At 52.5% G+C, this 20682-nt stretch overlaps 3 protein-coding genes across 3 annotated transcripts in view; 2 read left to right on the top strand and 1 right to left on the bottom strand.

Moving 5' to 3' along the window:
• tm9sf1 (transmembrane 9 superfamily member 1) overlaps nt 1–2935 on the top strand; it is a 15407-nt gene extending 12472 nt beyond the window's left edge. The window contains exons 5-6 of the mRNA XM_060821476.1: nt 344–743; nt 2448–2935. Coding sequence (XP_060677459.1) covers nt 344–737 — 394 coding nt within the window. The 3' untranslated portion in view covers nt 738–743; nt 2448–2935. The remainder of the gene's footprint in view (nt 1–343; nt 744–2447) is intronic.
• Nucleotides 1801–18233, bottom strand: mdp1 (magnesium dependent phosphatase 1). Its single transcript, XM_060821477.1, has 6 exons — nt 17988–18233; nt 13840–13900; nt 13134–13244; nt 6198–6305; nt 5195–5280; nt 1801–3892 (listed from the first exon to the last, which is right to left on the bottom strand). Exons 1-6 carry the CDS (start codon nt 18163–18165, stop codon nt 3798–3800), a joined length of 639 nt encoding a protein of 212 aa, XP_060677460.1. The 5' UTR covers nt 18166–18233; the 3' UTR covers nt 1801–3797.
• A 481-nt stretch (nt 18234–18714) lies between these two features.
• Nucleotides 18715–20682, top strand: part of dhrs1 (dehydrogenase/reductase (SDR family) member 1) — a 46762-nt gene continuing 44794 nt past the window's right edge. The window contains exon 1 of the mRNA XM_060821421.1: nt 18715–18848. The gene's annotated coding sequence lies outside the window, so the exon portion shown is untranslated. The remainder of the gene's footprint in view (nt 18849–20682) is intronic.

Genomic DNA, 20682 nt, shown 5'->3' on the forward strand with positions numbered 1-20682 from the left:
GGGAGTATCCAGTTCTGGTCACCCTGTTCCAGGCAGGGTAATATTAAGCTCGAGGGGATTCGGAAGAGATTTCCCAGGATGTTGCTGGGAACAGAGGGCTCTGGTTACAAGGAGAGGCTGAGCTGTTTGTGGATGTGTATACAATTAGAATGTTATAAAGACTTTTGGACAAGGAGGTGGATAGGGAAAGGTTCGGGTGGGGGGTGAGCATGGGCCAGGAATGGGCAGGTGGGGACTGGTGAGATTTGGGATGTGGGGCAGCTTTGGGGTCGGAAGGGTCTGTTTCTGCGCTGTGTGACTCTCTCTCACCCCCCTCCCTCTCTCTCGCCCTCCCGCCATGCAGTGCCATCTCGGTTGAGCTGTACTACATCTTTGCCACTGTGTGGGGGCGGGAGCAGTACACACTGTACGGGATCCTCTTCATTGTCTTCGCCATCCTGCTGAGCGTCAGCGCCTGCATCTCCATTGCCCTGACCTACTTCCAGCTGTCCAGTGAGGATTACCGCTGGTGGTGGCGCTCCATCCTCAGCACCGGCTCCACCGGCTGCTTCATGTTCCTCTACTCCGTCTTCTACTACTTCAAGCGCTCCAACATGTCCGGCACCGTGCAGACGCTCGAGTTCTTCGGCTACTCCATCCTCACCTGCTACGTCTTCTTCCTCATGCTGGGCTCGGTCTCGTTCTTCGCCTCGCTGCAGTTCATCCGCTACATCTACGTCAACCTCAAGATGGACTGACCTCAGGTAATGCCCCCTCCCCCACTGTTCGGCCATACCACCAGCACTTGGTGCTGCACTCCCCCCTCCCCCACCACCGTACGGGACTTGATCCTGAATTACTGCCACTGTTCATTGTGATAGACTGGGGGTGGGGAGGGGCTGAATGGCCGCCTGCTGTTCCTGTGTGACTGGCTGAAGGAGGGGAGGGGCTGAATGGTGTTCCTGTGAGACAGGCTGGAGCTTGAGCAGTAGGAAGCTGAGCTAAAGAGCTGGGTCCCGAGGGTACGAACGTGTGAATACCCACGGATCAGAAATCCGACATGACCATCCCTGGTTTTCAGTAACCTGGAGAAAGTCGACTCAACACTCCCCAGACGGTGGGGTTGGGGGGGATGGAGAGGGGGCGCGAGGCAGTCCCAGGGGACCATCCCATTCCACACAGCCCTCAGATTCTCTGTCCGTGTCTCTGTCGTGAACCAGGTCCGACGGAGGGAATCAACTGGGGCCAGGGAATCGGTGCTCGCTGTGTGTGTCTGTGTACACAGAGGGACAAAGTTCCCTCAGCCCACCCGTGGCTGACAGCGGGGGCGTGTGTGAAATGGTCTCTCGCCAATTTGATTGAGTTTTTTTTTTGGAAGGGGTGAGCAAGTTGATAGATGAAGGCAGAGCGTGCAGACTGCTTAGTGAAGGATAGATCACGCGAGCTGCAGGGAGAGCTAGCCAACTGGGTGCAAATTCAACTTGAAGGTAGGGGATGAGAGTGGTGTTGGTTCCACTCCCCGAGGGATCAAAGTGACTTAAATGTGAATATCGGAGCAGTGGGTGGTAAGTTTGCAGGTGACACCAAACTGAGTGGTGGGCAGCGAAGATGAAGTGTTTGTACAACGCAACCATGGTCAGATTGGTCCAGGGGTGGAGTTGAATTCCGATGAATGCACGGTGTTGTGGTGTTTTGGTGAGACAAACCAGGGCAGCTATTTGTAAGGTCCTGGGGAGTGTTGCTGAACAAAGAGACCTTGGAGTGCAGGTTCATAGCTCCTTGAAAGTGGAGTCACAGGTAGATAGGATAGTGAAGGCGGCGTTTGGTATGCTTTCCTTTATTGGTCAGAGTATTGAGTACAGGAGTTGGGAGGTCATGTTGTGGCTGTACAGGCCACTGTAGAATACTGCATTCAATTCTAATTGCCCTTGTATAGGGAGAAGGAACTGAAAAGGATGCAGGTAGGATTTCCAAGCACATTATCAAGGCTGGGGCTGTTTTCCCTGGAGCGTCGGAGGCTGAGGGGTGACCTTATAGAGAGGTTAATAAAATCCTGAGGGGACATGGATAGGGTAAATAGCCAAGGTTTTTTTTTAGCCAGGGTACGGGAGTGCAGATCTAAAGGGTTCAGGGTGAGAAGGGAAAGATTTAAGAGCAAACTGCATGAGGGAGTGGTCAATGCGGATCCAGTTACATTTACAAGGCATTTGGGCAGCTACGTGAAAAGGAGAAGGCTTAGAGAGGGGGATACAGGCAGGAACTGACCTAGCTCTCGCTTGGCGTGTGTCAGAACACTGATCTTTGAGGGGGGAGAGGGGGTTTCTGAGGAAGTGACCAGGAAGATCAGTGCAGGCAAGTTCGGGACGAGGTGGGGTTGGTGGGGTGGGGGGGAGGGAAGCTCTGGTAGTCTCCCACAGCAAAACCCCTTGACCACTGTGTCTCTCTCTCTTTCTCTCTCTCTGTCTCAGAGGCAATGAGTAAATCTGGGAGCGCCCCCACCCACCAAGGGGAGCATCACGCGTGCGACGCACACAGCTGAGGGAGCGCCTCCAGCTGCGGAACGTTCCGGAATTCACGGCCAGCGGGATCGTCGCCCCAGCGAGCGTGCAGCCAGGCACACGGTGTAATATATGTAACATTATAAATACGATACAATGAGGGTTGTGAAATTTTATACGCTGTGGACGGCTTGTAAATTGGGTTTTGCGTGTTTTTTTTTACAGCCAAGTGCCATGCTCCTGTTGTGCTTCCTCCTCGTTGCAATCTGAAATTTTAACTTTTAATTTCATCCCGTCCCGAATTTTGATTTCCAAACCAGGACACGGGTGTTTGCTTCTGGGAAATGGAACACAGCGTCCCCGATTCTCTCCTCTCCCTCCTTCGTGTCTCTCCCTGCGCCTGTTCTTTTGTAGCTGTCTTTTATCACCAATAATAATTAAAGAAAAATTAATTTTCACTCGGCTGATCTTTTGAATGTGTGGGGATTGTCGCCTAAATTCCACCACCTCCGACCCCAGTTGGCTTTGAACACACTGCAGGGACAGGACGGGTGAGACTAAACCCTTGCTGTCTCTCTCTCAGCGGAGAAGATTGGTTCAATGACCCCCCATTACCGAGAGCTGGGGTGTTTTACAGAAGAGGGGGCTGGAGAGACACGCCTCAAATTCGGGGTGAATGAGGGGCTTTGAATCCAGTTGGCCCACTCCCTTGTTCAATTCTGCATATCTCCCCTCCACCCCCTGCCATACAGAGCTACATCGACCCTTTGAAATATTTATTATGTCAGTTGCCTTCTGCAGAAACTGAACACCAAGGAATGTCAACGCCCCGAGTACAAACAGCTTCTCGCCTGTTTTAGATACCCACACTCTCATTTTTAAACTGTGACCCCTCATTGTGCGCATCAGTCCACTGCCCCTTCCCTGAGCTCCCTCCCACACACTGAATATCCTCACTCAGTTAGAAGGCACGGTACCGCGCACTGAGCTCGAGAACGACGGACAGGTTAAGTCAATCTGCAGAACAGAGCGATTTCCGTAACAGGCTACTGAGAAGAGGTTGCCCTGACCAGTCGTCTCAACCCCAAATTTCAATGCTGCTGCTTTTTTTTTTCCTCCCTCTGTCTGCCGCTCTCTTCTCAATCGCGGCACAGTTCGCGTTCGAGCGAGAGAGCGAGCTTTTAAGAAGGAGACGAGTTTTAAAAGGGTTTACACACACCGAACGGAACAGCTCTCAGGTCCCAGTGCAGGTTCAGAAGTATCGTATAAATAAGCCCCACCCCCCCCCACAACCACCGCCACTTCGCCCCAATGCAGGTCTCAGCTGTGGCTCTTCTGAGCGTGTGCAAACTTCGCCAGTCCCTCCTGCAGCAGTTTCAGGGTCATCCCATTCCGGACCAGGACGCAGAGTACACCTGGTGGGGGAAGAAAAAACAGGGGGAGCGCGTCACACTCAGACGGAGAGGCAGAACAACAGGAAGCAGAGAAGGCATCCCAGAATAGTCAAGTGTCCCCCTGTGTCTGTGTGGGTCTCCTCCCACAGTCCAAAGTTGTGCAGGTTAGGGTGGATTGGCCGTGTTAAATTACCCATAGTAGCCTGGGATGTGCAGGTTAGGGTGGATTGACCGTGCTACATTACCCATAGTGCCCGGGGATGTGCAGGTTAGGGTGGAATGGCCATGCTATATTACCCATAGTGCCCAGGGATGTGCAGGTTAGGGTGGATTGGCCGTGCTAAATTACCCATAGTGTCCAGGGATGTGCAGGTTAGGGTGGATTGGCCGTGTTAAATTACCCATAGTGTCCAGGGATGTGCAGGTTAGGGTGGATTGGCCGTGTTAAATTACCCATAGTGCCCAGGGATGTGCAGGTTAGGGTGGATTGGCCGTGCCAAATTACCCATATTGTTAGGTGCATGAGTCAGAGGGAAACGGGTCGAGGTGGGTTACTCTTTGGAGGGTCGGTGTGGACTGGCTGGGCAGAAGGGCCTGTTTCCACACTCAAGGAAATCTAATCTAGGAAACAGCCACAAGGTCAGTGGAAACACTGGTATAAGTCCTGAGGATTTTGTAGAAGTCCTACGTATCGCCTTCATTTAAGAAACGGGAAGTCGACAAAATACAACCGCGAACTACAGGTCATCAGCTCAACGTCTGTTGGAAGGGGTAGGTAGAGGTGCTGCAGTAGATGGAATGTATTTGGATCGGTCATGATGTGGAGATGCCAGTGTTGGACTGGGGGGGTGGACAAAGTTTTAAAAAAAAAATCCCACAACACCGGGTTATAGTCCAACAGGTTTAATTGGAAGCACACTAGCTTTCGGAGCGCGGCTCCTTCATCAGATAGGTGGTTGACAACTGGATATGTGGATCAGGTGGTATTTGTGAAGATATCAGGCATTAGGTGATGGAAGAGCCCACGGTGCGGGAGGAAGTCGATTAGCATGGTCAGAGAATTAGATAACAAATACGAGAGAGTGTCCAGAGATGGAATGCATTTTCAGGAGAGTTAAACCAGTGGAATACGTGAACGCAGGGGGGCTGTTGGAGCGGGGCATTAAGGGTATTGAAGGCTGAGACAGATTTTTAATCGTGAAGGGAATGGTGTTAATCAGGGAAAGGCAGGAAAGTTGGTAGGAAGGGGAAGACGGGAGAACGGATTAGGTCTCTGTGGCAGGACTGACGGTTCCACAGGGAACAACAGTGCCCATCGTTCACCTAATTTCTCAACATCCGTAATGTTCCGGGGTTCGTCATCGAAGAAGATCATCTCCGAGAACTGGATTCTGGTAGCCTGCTTGATCCTGTGTGAGAGAACATGGGAGTAGAGTAAGACAGACGAAGTGAGAGAGCAGGGCTCTGACAGATGGAAGGTGGGAGTGGGGGGGGGGGGGGGACAGGAGGGGGAGGACAGACGGTGGGGGGCTCGGACAGACGGGGGCGGGGAGAGAGGAGGAAACGAGAGTGAATGCCCTGAGACAAAGAGGAAGGGAGGACTTAAATTCCTGCTATTTCCGCGTGACACGATGATGTAATATTCACCCCCTCCTCCCCCAGGAAAGGCTGGTGTTGGGCCAGATGGGATCCATCACAGTCAGGTCGTCCATTGGACGGAGAGACAGACAGGGTTTTCAGGAGCTCAGAAGGTCAGGTCTGCCTGTTCCCCTTCAGGACATTCAGGTGGGGGGGGCTGCGCTCTCTGGGGTAGAGGGGCTGAATGGCTTCCTGTTGCTCTGGCTCTCAGCACCCCCCCTCCACAACAATGTTGCAGCTTGGGAGGATTTCACAGAATTCCTTTCCTCTATTCTTCTACATTTAGCCCTGGGTATTTTAGCATGGCCAATCCACCTTAACCTGCACATCCCTGGGCACTATGGGTAATTTACATGACCAATCCACCCTAACCTGCACATCCCTGGGCACTATGGGTTATTTAGCACAGCGAATCCACTCTAAACTGCACAGGTTTGGACTGTGGGAGCACACGGGTGGGGGAGTGGAGGTAATCTTCAAACTCCACACAGGCAGGCACCCCAAGGTTAGATTAAACCCAGGTCCATGGCGCCGTGAGGCAGTGACACTAACCACTGAGCTGCTGCACCATCATTTTAGGTGTGTGCGATAAGAATGAAAGGAATCCCTCCCTGGTCTCCCATCCTGGGGGGGGGGGGGGGGGGGGGGAAAAGAGTGGTCACACCTATCCAAAGGGGTGCACACCTACCTTGTGAAGTGAGTGACCTTCGACCCTGGGTATATTTCCTTTTGGACGAAGTAGGAGTCCAGATTGAAGATATTCAGCAGCTGATTGGCTCCTGTCACTTCACCGGTGCTGTGGGGGGGAGGGGGGGGAAGGGAGGGAGTGCAAGAGAAAGCAGAGTGAGCTGTGCCCCGGGGGCTGATACCAACTGACAGGAGCACCGCGCAATCCCCAGACACGGTCCATCGCTGGGCCGGAGGGGACACAGACTGGAGCGCGTGCGCGTGCACAGGTAGGCTGTGTACATTCACAAAGTCGTGCAGCACGGAAACAGACCCTTCAGTCCAACCCGTCCATGCCGACCCAGATATCCCTAACCCAATCTCGTCCCGTTTGCCAGCACTGGGCCCATATCCCTTCAAACCCTTCCTATTTGTGTTCACATCCACCTTTTAAATGCTGTCATTGTACCAGCCCCCACCACTTCCTCTGGCAGCTCATCCCACACACGCACAACTCTGTGAAAATGTTGTCCCTTTGGTGTCTTTTACATTTTTCCCCTCCCACCCTAAACCTACTCCATCTAGTTCTGGACTCTCCCATCCCAGGGAAAAAGACCTTGTCTATTTACCCTATCCATAACCCCCTCTCATGACTTTATAAACCTTTTGGATGTAGGTTTGCTCACTGGGCTGGGAAGACTGTGACAAACAGGCAGAAAACTGGCCACCAGGATACATTAGCACCAACTCACCACAAAAAGACAAGACCCTCTCTCACTATTATCCTCACGTACGGATGAGGAAGGTCGCCATTTTGACTGGGACAATACATCCATCCCGGGACAAGGCAAACAGAGACACGCACAAGAGTTCCTAGAAGCGTGGCATTCCAACCAAAACTCTAGCAACAAACACATCGTGTTAGACCCCCATCTACCACCCCCTGACAAAAGGAAAAGGAAGTGACTTCACCACAGCAAACGACATCACCAACCCAAACATATAAACAGAAAGCTAGCATCATCAGCAGTGCTTCGCTTGAGGCCCACTGAAGATGTTACTTAATAGGGTGACGAAACATCTGGAAATGAACCTTCCAGCTCACTGAGCAAACCCACATCCAGAACCTCAACCTAAGCTACAAGTCTTCTCAAAACTCACTAAAATTTTATAAACCTCTATAAGGTCACCCCTCAGCCTCCGATGCTCCAGGGAAAACAGCCCCATCCTTTTCAGCCCCTCCCTGTAGCTCAAACCCTCCAACCCCGGCAACATCCTTGTAAATCTTTTCTGAACCCTTTCAAGTTTCACAACATCTTTCCGATAGGAAGGAGACCAGAATCGCACGCAATATTCCAACAGTGGCCCTCACCAATGTCCTGTACAGCCGCAACATGACCCTCCCAACTCCTGTACTCAATACTCTGACCAATAAAGGAAAGCATACCAAACGCCACCTTCACTATCCTATCTACCTGCAACTCCACTTTCAAGGAGCTATGAACGCGCACTCCCTAGGACCTTACCATTAAGTGTATATGTCCTGCTCGGAACTGCTTTCCCAAAATGCAGCACCTCACATTTATCTAAATTAAACTCCACCTGCCACTTCTCTGCGAGTTCCAGAGAATTCAAATTCCACCATCGGCCATGACAGGATTTGAATCCAGATCCCCAGAACGTCACCTGGGTCTCTGAGGACGGGCCGTAAAATGTCTTCAAGGCAGAGATTGATAAACTCGCAAGAAATTATGGGATATGGGGAGAGCGCGGGTAAGTGGCGTTGAAACGCCCATCAGCCATGATTGGATGGCGGAGTGGACTCGATGGGCCGAATGGCCTTACCTCCAACTCCTATGTCGCACGGTCTACTCATTAGAATTTAGATCTGACAGACACGTATAAAATTACGAGGGGAGGAGACAAGATGGAAGCAGGGAGCTGGTTTCCACTGGCGGGTGAAACCAGAGCGAGGGGGTTTGGCTTCAAAACAAAGGAGAGCAGATTTCGGACTGAATTGAGGAGGAACTTCTTCACCCAGAGGCTGTGAATCTGTGGAATTCCCCGCCCAGCGAAACAGCTGAGGCTCCCTCGTTGGCTGTTTTTTAAGGCGCAGATAGATTTTGGAACAGTAAAGGAATGAAGGGTTCGGGTGCGAGCGGACGGGTAAACGGAGCTCGAGGCCACAAAACGACAGCCACCACCCTATCGAATGGTGGAGCGGGGTCGCCCCTTTGCCAGTTATGGTGCCAGGTCCCCTCAGAACGCTGATGCTCAACACCTTTGGGGACGTGTGTACACGTGTGTGTCGGTGAATCCACATCTGCACACGGACCCTTCGGCCCGACCAGTCCGTGTCGACCCTCGTCCCAAACTAAACCGGAACCACCTGCCCACCCCCGGCCTGTGTCCCTCCAAACCTTTCCCTGTTCACCAACTTATCCGAATGTCATTTCAATGTTGTAACAATACCCACTTCCTCACAAAGTTCATTCCAAACACAAACCCATTCTGTGTGTCAAATGTTGCCCCCTCGTGTCTTCTTTAAATCTTTCCCCTCTCACCTTAAAAATATATCCCCTCATCTTGAAATCCCCCACCCCAGGGAAAAGACTTTACCTGTTTACCCTATCCATGCCCCCTTGTGATTTTATAAACCTCTATGGTCCCCCCCTCAGCCTCCGACGCTCCAGGGAAAACAGCCCCAGCCTGTTCAGCCTCTCCCTGTAGCTCAAACCCTCCAACCCTGGCAACATCCTTGTAAATAATTTCTGAACCCTTTCACAACATCCTTCCTGTTGCTGGGAGACCAGAATTGCACGCAATATTCCAACCGTGGCCCTAACCAACGTCCTGTCCAGCCGCAACATGACCTCCCAACTCCTGTACTCAATACTCTGACCAATAAAGGAAAGCATACCAAACGCCTTCTTCACTGTCTTATCCACACGTGACTCCACTTTCAAGGAGCTATGAACCTGCACTCCAAGGTCTCTTTATTCAGCAACACTCCCTAGGACCTTACCGTTAACCATGGTAAGCCTCTTGCGCCAGCTTCTCCTTATAACTCAAGCCCTCCATTCCCGGCAACTTCCCGTTCAATCTCTTCCGAACCCTCTCCTCACTATCCTTCCTGTAAGAGGGCGACTGGAACTGGACACGGTACTCCAGACGAAGCCTCACCAACGTCCTGTACAACCCCAACGTGACATCCCCAACTCAGAGGTCTGGGCGATGAAGGCAAGTGTGCCAAACGCCTTCTTAACCCCCTCCCCCTCGCGTCCACCTGTGACGCAGACTCCAAAGATTGATGTACCTGAATCCCTCGGTCTCTCTGTTCTACAGTGATACCCAAGGCCCTGGATCCCACGTGATTTACGGTATTACCACTTGTCAAAAGCTTGACGAAAGTTCAAGTAAACCACGTCTACTTCTCCGCCCTTTTTCCTCAAAAAAAAACTCAACTGAGTTGGTGAGACACCACTTCCCTTGCACAAAACCGGGCTGGCTACCCCGAATCACTCCCTGCCTCTCCAAATGATGGTTGATGTTATCTGTCCTAATCACTTCGAAACAATGTACCCAAGCCAGACTCGCAGGTCTATAGTTCCCAGGCTTCCCCTTACATCTCTTCCCGAACAAAGTCGCAGCATTAGCCGCTCCCCACTCTTGTGAAACCTTATCTGTCATTGTGGATGACACAAATCTTGCAGCAGAGGGTGCCCCTCAGTTTCCTCCCTAACTTCCCACAGCGGCCTGGCACACACCGGATCAGATCCCGGCGATTTATCCACCGTTTTAACGTTCTAAGACCTTGCCCTACTGTCAATGGGAGCTGCTTTCAAAACATCAACATTGATATCCCCCTATCTCCCCCCGACAGAGTTCTGTGGCCTCCATTTCTTTCTCCACAGTAAAAACTGAGGCAAAACGCTCAGTTAATAGCCCCCTCCACCGTTACTGTCGTCAGCACAAAAGGATAACTTCCTAAACTTGGAGGGAGGGGAGAGAACTGGTGTCCGTCCATGCTCCAGCAACCTTAGTATCCTCATTGGCCGAGGGAACAGTCAATGTTGTCCCATTGTTTGAAGAAGGAGAGGGGGGCGATCCAGGAAATCACAGGCCTCTGGGCCTCATGTCGGTGGTCGGGAAATTATTGGGAAAGATTCTCAGGAACAAGATCTGTACGCATTTCGAAGCGAGTGGGCTCATGAGCGATAGACAGCGTGGGTTTTTGTGTGGGGCGGGGGGGGGGGGGGGGGGGAGGACGTTGTGGCTCACTCGGTTGACACGGTAATTTTGTTTTGAGGAGGGGAAAAGCGGTTGACGTTGTCCCACTTCAGTCAAGCCTTGGAGGGGGCTCCCTCGTGGCAGACTGGGACAAAACGTGAAGTCACATGGTATCGGGGTGTGCTGGCATGATGGATGCAGGCCCGGCCGGAAGACCCGAGGCCGGGATATGCTCTTCGGAACGGAGGGTTGCGCCGAGTGGCGTTCCACGGGGATCGGGATTCGGGAGCTACAGAAACGGTTTGGAGGAAAATCGTCTAATCAGCGCAGACGATACGAAGATTGGAGGAGTTGCGGACTGCGAGGAAGATTGTCAGAGGGTACAGATCAGTTGGAGGGGGGGGGGGGGGGTGTGGGGGATAGAAAAATAGAGTTCAACCCGGACAAAACGTGGAGGTGATGCGTTTTGGAAGGTCAGGTAGAGGTGGAAGTGATCCGGTGAATGGCAGAACCCTTAGGGGTATTGATGTGCACAGGGATCTGCGTGTGCAGGTCCACATATCATTGCTAGGGCAGGTAGAGTGTAAAAAAAAGGCCTATGGTATGCTTGTCTTCATTGGAAGGAGCATTGAGTGCAGGATAGATAGGTTATCCTGCAGCTTCAGCCAGCTTTAGTTAGGCCACACTTTAAATATTACATGCAGTTCTGGTCACCACACTACCAGAAGGATGTGGACGCATTGGAAAAAGGTTTACCAGGATGTTACCTGGTGTGGGGGTAGGATGAAGAAACGTTGGATAGCCTGGATTTGCTTTCACTGCAACGGAGTGAGGGGTGCGCTGATGGAAGATTATAACAAACGAACAGGATGGGTAGAGTGAAAAGTGTGAGGCTTTCTCCCCCTTCCCCAGTGTGGAGGGGTCAGTCACAAGGGGACCGGCTCAAGTTGTCAAGACGGGCTGGGGGTGGCGGGAGCTGGTGTTGGGAGTTTAAAAAAAGAGTCGTGAGAGACAGGGGTTTTCGCACAGAGGGGTGGTGAGCGCCTGGAACGCGTTGTCACAGGAGGTGGTGGAAGCAGATACAAGAGCAGCATTCCAGATGCACCCGGAGGAATACATCTCCAGGGAGGGATACGGATCCTGTAAGCGAAGACAGTTTTAGCGCGGAAGGACAAAATGTGTCAGTGCAAGCTTGGAGGGGCTGAAGGGCCTGTTCCTGTGCTGTGCTATTCTTTGGACAAAGATGCCCTCTTGGATCTCTTTGGGTTTTCTGTAATCCTATTGGCCAAGGCACTCTCATATCATCTCTTTGCCTTCCTGATCTCCCTCCTAAGAATGCCCCTACACTCCTCAAGAGATTTCTTTATTCACCCATCGTTCTCCGACACCCCCCCAGCTTTACCTTTCACCCTGACGGGAACGTCATGCCTTTGAACTAACTCGACCCCATCTACCACCACCACCCAACTCACCCCCGAGAAAAAGAACAGGAAATGACACCACCACAGGAAGTGATATCACCAACCCAAACTGATAAATAGAAAGCCGGAATTATCAGCAGTGCTTCGCCCGGAGGCCCACTGGCGATGTTCCCGAGTACGGTGACGAAACGTCTGGAAACAGACCTTCCCGCTCAGCGAGCAAACCTACATCTAGAACCTCAACCTGACCTACAAATCTTCTCAAAACTCGCTAAGATGTCCTTTTACCTTCAAAACAGTCAAATCCCATCAACTTTTCAAAGTTCTTGTCTCACACCATTAAACTGTTGCCTTACTCCAGTTTAAGACATCAAACTTTGTGGAATCCTAATCCTTTTCCGTCACTATATTAAAACTAATACAATTCCGATCACTAGTCCCACAATGTTCCCCGACCAACATTGCAGTTACTCGCCCTGCCTGATTTCCCAAGAGAAGGTCAGGTTTTGCCCCTTCTCTAGTTGGGAGCATATACACCTTTGATAAAAGGAGATTTTCTCAGATATTTTTAACAAATTCTTCACCTTTTAACTCTGTTGTCGTCCCAGTCAATGTTTAGAAAAATTAAAATCACCTACTACAACAACTTTGACTTGGAGGTGATGGTGTTGACTGGGGAGGACAAAGTTAAAAAAAAATCACACAACATCAGGTTATCGTCCAACAGGTTTGTTTGGAAGCACACTAGCTTTCGGAGCGATGCTCCTTCATCAGGCGGTTGTGTAGAGTAAGATTTATCGAATTCCTACAGTGTGGAAACAGGCCCTTCGGCCCAACAAGTCCACACCGACCCTCTGAAGAGCAACCCACCCAGACCTGTTCCCCATCCTACTATTTGATATTTTACCACTGACTATTCCACCCTAACCTACACACCCCTGGGCACTATGGGTAATTTAGCACGGCCAATCCACCCTAACCCACACATCCCTGAGGACTATGGGTAATTTAGCACGGCCAATCCACCCTAACCCACACATCCCTGAGGACTATGGGTAATTTAGCACGGCCAATCCACCCTAACCCACACTTCCCTGGGCACTATGGGTAATTTAGCATGGCCATACCCTAACTTTGTCCACCCCAGTCCAACACTGGCATCTCCAAATCATCTCTACTGCACATATTTGTTTTCCTCAGTTTCCCTCCGACTACCACCAGCAGCCACGTGCGTCCCTGGGAAATGTTTTGCCATCTTGTGTGTGCAGCCAAGTTGTGGGGAGGTCCCAGGGATGTCTGGTACACACCGGGAAGCAGCTGCAATCTGGATGCCATCCCTCTGTAGCGCCTGCAGCACTTCCGTCACCTCCGCGTAGAGGTTAACCTTCCGTCCAGAGCTATCCACGACCTTGCCATTCCTGCAAATAGCAACAGAGTGTCAGAGAAGGGGAGGGGGGAATGAGGGAGGGGGCACACCGACAAAAGGAGGAGAGAGAGGGAGGGGGGGAGCAGGGCAGTGTGGGGAGGGGGAGCAAGGGAATGGTGGAGAGAGGGGGAGAATGGGGCAGAGTAGTGGTTGGAGAGAGAGAAAACGGGGCAGGATGGAGAGAAGAGAGAGACTGAGAGAGACAGAGAGGCAGAGTGGGGGGGGGGAAGAAGAGGAAACAGGGCAGAGTTGGGGTTGGAGAGAGAGAGAGAGAGAGCGAATGAGGCAGGATGAAGGGAGAGAGACAGACAGACAGAGAAAGACTGAATGGGGCAGAGTGGGGGAAGAGGAAACAGGGCAGAGCGAAGGAGGCCGGATGAGGGACAGCACGAATAGGGCAGAGTGAGGGACGGAGAGAGAGGGAACGGGGAAAAGGAGGCGGAGGGGGAGAGTGAGAGGGAATGGGGCAGAGTGAGGGATGGAGAGAGAGGGAACGGGGAAAAGTAGGCGGAGGGGGAGAGTGAGAGGGAATGGGGCAGAGTGAGGGATGGAGAGAGAGAAGATAAGGTCAAAATATATTTCCTCACCTTTCCTTTCTGAACGGTGGGTCCACATGTGTGTCCACCCAGAACGGCCAGAGAGTGTAATCTGAAGAAGAGAGAGGGGTGGAGGGGGCGGACGCGGAGGGAGAGAAGATGTTAGATCTCAACAGAGTCACACAGTTTAGATTAGATTACTTACAGTGTGGAAACAGGCCCTTCGGCCCAACAAGTCCACACCGACCCGCAACCCACCCATACCCCGACATTTACCCCTTTCCTAACACTACAGGCAATTTAGCATGGCCAATTCACCTGACCCGCACATCTTTGGACTGTGGGAGGAAACCGGAGCACCCGGAGGAAACCCACGCAGACACGGGGAGAACGTGCAAACTCCACACAGTCAGTCGCCTGAGTCGGGAATTGAACCCGGGTCTCAGGCGCTGTGAGGCAGCAGTGCTAACCACTGTGCCACCGTACCACCCACTGCCTCCCCTCGGTATTCCCATCTCCTGGAGCCCGTTCCTTGGGAACAGGGCACCCTTCAGCCCCTCACCACCGGTCTGCCATTCCATCTTCACCCCAATTGCCATGTTCAAGTTCATTCAGTCCCTGCCAACCGTAACTGGTCTGGCCTCCATGTGACTCAGAGACAAAGCTCGGAAACAGGGCCTTGGGGCCAATCCCTCCAGTCCGACCCGACATCCTAACCTCATTTAGTCCCGTGTGCCAAATCTTGGCCCATATCCCTCCAATCCCTTCCTATCCCTGTCCCCATCCACCTTTTAAACACTGCCATTGTACCAGCCCCCACCACATCCTCTGGCAGCTCATTCCACACAAGCACCACCCTCTGTGTGAAAGGTCCTTAGGTCCCTTGCCCCTCTCACCCTAAACCTACCCCCCTCTAGTTCTGGACTCCCCCACCCCAGGGAAAAGACCTCGTCTATTTACCCCTATCCATGCCCCTCATGATTTTATAAACCAGGTCACCCCGTCAGCCTCCGACGCTCCAGGGAAAACAGCCCCAGCCTGTTCAGCCTCTCCCTGTAGCTCAAACCCTCCAACCCCGGCAACATCCTTGTAAATCTTTTGTGAACCCTTTCAAGTTTCACAACCTCCTTCCTACAGGAAGGAGACCAGGGATCGTAGCCAGCATTGGGTTGGGCAGGTTGGTGGCTCTGAATCTGCCCTCTGCAATGACTCAGCAATGAGGGTCAGAGCAACTCCTGCTGGCCTTCAGAGCTAGGCCCTTCCTCCCCCCTTCCCCCCACCCCGTGAAACAATCACGAACTCTTGCTGGAGGTGGGTTAAAAAACCCAGCCAAACTTAGCACATCGAGTTGCTCCAGTCGACCGTGGGAGACGACCCCAAGGGTGGGCTGGGACCGTCACATTTGTCGGCAACAGGAGGAGTGGATGAGGATTTGGAAGGTTCGTTGAGCTCCCGAGTCAGCGAGCAAGGTCCAAAACAGCGCATGCTTACAGGACGGTCTGTCCCCTCTCTACCGGAACCGATTCCATGGTCGAGCCCGAATCTCCTACCTTTGTTTTGAGCACACCATTTCTACACAAAAAAAAAACCAGCCAGCTCCCCTCTCGATTGTGAGCCGGCCTCCACCACATTTCCCACTACTCCACCTTAATTTGCAACTCGTTTCGCAGACCCATTCCCCAACCCTACAGTTACCCCTGACTAATACACCTATCACTGTGGGTAATTTAGCACGGCCAATCCACCCTAACCTGCACATCCCTGGGCACTATGGGTAATTTAGCACGGCCTATCCACCCTAACCTGCACATCCCTGGGCAGTATGGGTAATTTAGCATGGCCAATCCACCCTAACCTGCACATCCCTGGGCACTATGGGTAATTTAGCATGGCCAATCCACCCTAACCTGCACATCCCTGGGCACTATGGGTAATTTAGCATGGCCAATCCACCCTAAACTGCACATCCCCGGGCAGTATGGGTAATTTAGCATGGCCTATCCACCCTAACCTGCACATCCCTGGACACTATGGGTAATTTAGCACGGCCAATCCACCCTCACCTGCACATTTTTCAACTGTGGGAGGAAACCGGAGCACCCGGAGGAAACCCACTCAGACACGGAGGGGAGAATATGCAAACTCCACACAGACGGTCGCCCTGAGGCTGGAATCGAACCCGGGACCCTGGTGCCGTTAGGCAGTGGTGCTAACCGCTGAGCCACCGTGTACCGCTCCAAGTCAAAGAGTATGGTGCGGGAAAAGCTCAGCAGGTCAGACAGCATCCGAGCAGCAGGAGAGTCAAAATTTCAGACATAAGCTCTTGGTCAGAAATGAGGGGTTGGTGAAAGGGGGACTGAGAGGTAAACGAGAGGGAGGTGGGGCTGGGAGGGAAGGTAGCTGGGATTACCATACATAGATGAAGGTGGGGGTGGGGGGAGGGGGGTATGATTCTGATATGTCAGAGGGAAGGTTGGAGTGGAGAGGTTGGAAGGAAGATGGACAGTTAGGACAGTTCAAGAAGGCAGGATTGAGTTGGAAGGTTGGATCTGGGTAGTGGGAGGGGAGGGAATGAGGAAACTGGTGGAATCGACATTGATCCTGTGTGGTTGGACAGTGCCAAAGGCAGCGTGTGGCTAGAGTCTGGCAGTGACGGAGGCCCACAACTTGCATGTCCTTGGCGGAATGGGAGCGGGAGTTTTAAAGTGTTCAGCCACGGGGCGGTGGGGTTGTTTAGTGCATGTGTCTTGGAGATGTTCTCTGAAGGGTTCCGCACGCGTTCCACCCTCCACTCTCGGCACCTTCTCCTGCCAACGCAAGAAGTGCAAAACCTGCAGTTGCCCATCCCACCTCACCTCCGTCCAAGCCCCCAAACAAACCTTCCAGATTCGACCTGTACTTCCATACACGTCATCCACTGTGTCCATTACTCTCGATGTAGTCTCCTCTACACTGGGGGAGACGGGACGCCAACTCTGTCCTGCTCCTCAGATGCTGCCTGACCGGCTGTGCTTTTCCATCCCCCACCCTCTTTGAGACTCCTCTTTCTCCCACTTGGTGGTTTGCTGACAGAATTTGACATGTACAAACGTCTGCTGCCTGTGAATTATCCCGGTATCTTGGCAGTCTCCCTTATCGATTATAATAACCAATATGTTCAGAAGTGTTAGGGCACAACTTTGGTGTAGGTGGGACTCAAACCTGGGGCTTCTGGCATTGATGTAGGGACCCCACCAAGGTGCCATGACGGTCTCTCTTTAGACCGTTTTGAAGACCTAGAAAAATTAAACATGTACGGCATCTGAACTTATTAAACTTCAGTTTGGACACCATATCGATGATGAACCACTCTATCCAGCCTCTCTTGCGCCCACGTACCACTGGAGAAGGTATGCCCTCTCTCCAAGGTCATCCTAGCACAGACATGTCATAGAGATGTATAGCAGAGAAGCAAATCCTTCAGTCCAACTCGTCCGTGTCGGCCAGATTTCCATTTGTCAGCCCTTAGCCCATATCCCTCCAAACCTTAATATTCATGTCCCCATCCAGATGCCTTTTAAATGCTGTCATTGTACCAGCCTCCACCACTTCCTGAATAAGGGCTCATGCCCGAAACGTCGATTCTCCTGCTCCTCGGATGCTGCCTGACCTGCTGCGCTTTTCCAGCAGCGAAATTTTCAGCGCAAACCCTCCAACCCTGGCGACATCCTTGTAAATCTTTTCTGAACCCTTTCACGACATCCTTACGACGCCCAGAATTGAGTGGAGCTGCAAATGTGTTGCTGGTCAAAGCACAGCAGGCCAGGCAGCATCTCAGGAATAGGGAATTCGACGTTTCGAGCATAAGCCCTTCATCAGGAAAGGGCTTATGCTCGAAACGTCGAATTCCCTATCCCTGAGATGCTGCCTGGCCTGCTGTGCTTTGACCAGCAACACGTTTGCAGCTGTGATCTCCAGCATCTGCAGACCTCATTTTTTACTCGCAGAATTGAGTGGAAGCAGACAGCCATCCAGGAAGGACCTGCACCAGCCCAGAAGCCATTCAAAACCTCACAGGCTCCTCAAAGAAAAGAGTCAGGCTCTCCTTGGATGTACTTTTAATGTACTTTATTAAAACCCCCTTCAACCCCATGTATCAACAATATATTTAAAAGCAGGGAGATGGAGAGGGCATAATAAACAAGAAAGAAAGCACTTACCCAAATCAAACACCACCAGCTTGGGCTTGGCCATCATCAGGAACAAGGAAGTGCAAAAATAGCAAGGCACTGCATCTTCCTGGGACTGCCAGCAGCCCACAAGGCATTCAGGATGCCACTCCTCCAACATCCCAAGATGCACCCTGTCTGAGTCCGGACACCAACTCGGACTGGACATCCAATATCCCAAGACGCACCGCGGCTGAGGGAAGAGCCCATGACTGGCCCTGCACTGTCCCGAGATACAGCCTACGAGAAAAATCGAGAGGTCATCCAACATCCCGAGATGCACCGCAACCGCACGAAGGTGGGGGGGGAGGAGAAAGAAGATGACGTAGAAGGGAAAGGCGGAGATACACCCATGGCCACAGCGCCTCGCGCTGGAGGAGGGACGGCCGCGCTGATTGGGTGGCGGACCGTGAGGGCGGTTGCGACCTCCGGCGAAACTCAACGGTGCGGAAACAACACGTCATCAGAAAGGACGAGGCAAGGACACGCCTCCAGCCGGCGATTGGTCCGGCTGTCCACGCCGGAGGCGGCCAATGGCTGGGAACGACGCCAGTCAAGGGGAGGGCGGGACTCGGTCCGGCCGCGCTGATTGGGTGGCGGACAGTGAGGGCGGTAACGACCTCCGGCGAAACTTAACGGGTCGGAAACAATACGTCATCAGAAAGGACGAGGCAAGGACACGCCTCCAGCCGGCGATTGGTCCGGCTGTCCACGCCGGAGGCGGCCATTGGCTGGGAACGACGCCAGTCAAGGGGAGGGCGGGACACGGTCCGGCCGCGGAAGGTACTGGAAGGTGGGCGGCGGCGGCCATTTTGAGGGTCGAAGGCAGAGCCAGCGGAGAGCCGTTATTGTGTAAATATAACACAGATCTGTCTATCTAGTTAAACTGTGGGAGTTAGTGCAACGGGGGCGGGGGAAAATAATAATAATGATAATGAAGATGAAGAAGGAGAGAGAGGTTCAGCAACCCCCCGCCCACACACACTGTCCCTCTCTCTCACTCACACACACACTGTCCCTCTCTCTCTCTCACACACACTGTCCCTCTCTCCCTCACACACACTGTCCCTCTCTCTCTCTCACACACACTGTCCCTCTCTCTCACACACACACACACTGTCCCCCTCTCTCTCTCTCACACACACACTGTCCCTCTCTCTCACACACTGTCCCTCTCTCTCTCTCTCTCTCTCACACACACACTGTCCCTCTCTCTCTCTCACACACACACTGTCCCTCTCTCTCTCTCTCTCTCTCTCACACACACTGTCCCTCTCTCTCTCTCTCTCTCTCTCACACACACTGTCCCTCTCTCTCTCTCTCTCTCTCACACACACACTGTCCCTCTCTCTCTCTCTCTCTCTCACACACACACTGTCCCTCTCTCTCTCACACACACACACTGTCCCTCTCTCTCACACACTGTCTCTCTCTCTCTCTCACACACACTGTCCCTCTCTCTCTCTCTCTCTCTCACACACACACTGTCCCTCTCTCTCTCACACACTGTCTCTCTCTCTCTCTCACACACACTGTCCCTCTCTCTCTCTCTCTCTCTCACACACACACTGTCCCTCTCTCTCTCTCACACACACACTGTCCCTCTCTCTCACACACACACTGTCCCTCTGCTCTCTCTCACACACACACACTGTCCCTCTCTCTCACACACTGTCCCTCTCTCTCTCTCACACACACACACACACTGTCTCTCTCTCTCTCTCTCTCTCTCACACACACACTGTCCCTCTCTCTCACACACACACTGTCCCTCTCTCTCACACACACACTGTCCCTCTCTCTCTCTCACACACACACACACTGTCCCTCTCTCTCTCTCTCTCACACACACTGTCCCTCTCTCTCTCTCACACACACACACTGTCCCTCTCTCTCTCTCTCACACACACACACTGTCCCTCTCTCTCTCTCTCTCACACACACACTGTCCCTCTCTCTCTCTCACACACACACACACTGTCCCTCTCTCTCTCTCTCACACACACACTGTCCCTCTCTCTCTCTCACACACACACTGTCCCTCTCTCTCTCTCTCTCTCACACACACACTGTCCCTCTCTCTCTCTCTCACACACACACACTGTCCCTCTCTCTCTCTCTCTCACACACACACTGTCCCTCTCTCTCTCACACACACACTGTCCCTCTCTCACACACACTGTCCCTCTCTCTCTCTCACACACACACACACACTGTCCCTCTCTCTCTCTCTCTCTCTCTCTCACACACACACTGTCCCTCTCTCTCTCTCACACACACACTGTCCCTCTCTCTCTCTCACACACACACACACTGTCCCTCTCGCTCTCTCTCACACACACACACTGTCCCTCTCTCTCACACACTGTCCCTCTCTCTCTCTCACACACACACACACACACTGTCCCTCTCTCTCTCTCTCTCACACACACACACTGTCCCTCTCTCTCTCTCTCTCTCACACACACACTGTCCCTCTCTCTCTCTCTCACACACACACTGTCCCTCTCTCTCTCTCACACACACACACAGTCCCTCTCTCTCTCTCTCTCACACACACACTGTCCCTCTCTCTCTCTCTCACACACACACTGTCCCTCTCTCTCTCTCACACACACACACACTGTCCCTCTCTCTCTCTCTCTCACACACACACTGTCCCTCTCTCTCTCACACACACTGTCCG

The sequence above is a fragment of the Hemiscyllium ocellatum genome, assembly GCF_020745735.1.
Source record: "Hemiscyllium ocellatum isolate sHemOce1 chromosome 27 unlocalized genomic scaffold, sHemOce1.pat.X.cur. SUPER_27_unloc_1, whole genome shotgun sequence".
Classification (NCBI taxonomy): Eukaryota; Metazoa; Chordata; class Chondrichthyes; order Orectolobiformes; family Hemiscylliidae; genus Hemiscyllium; species Hemiscyllium ocellatum.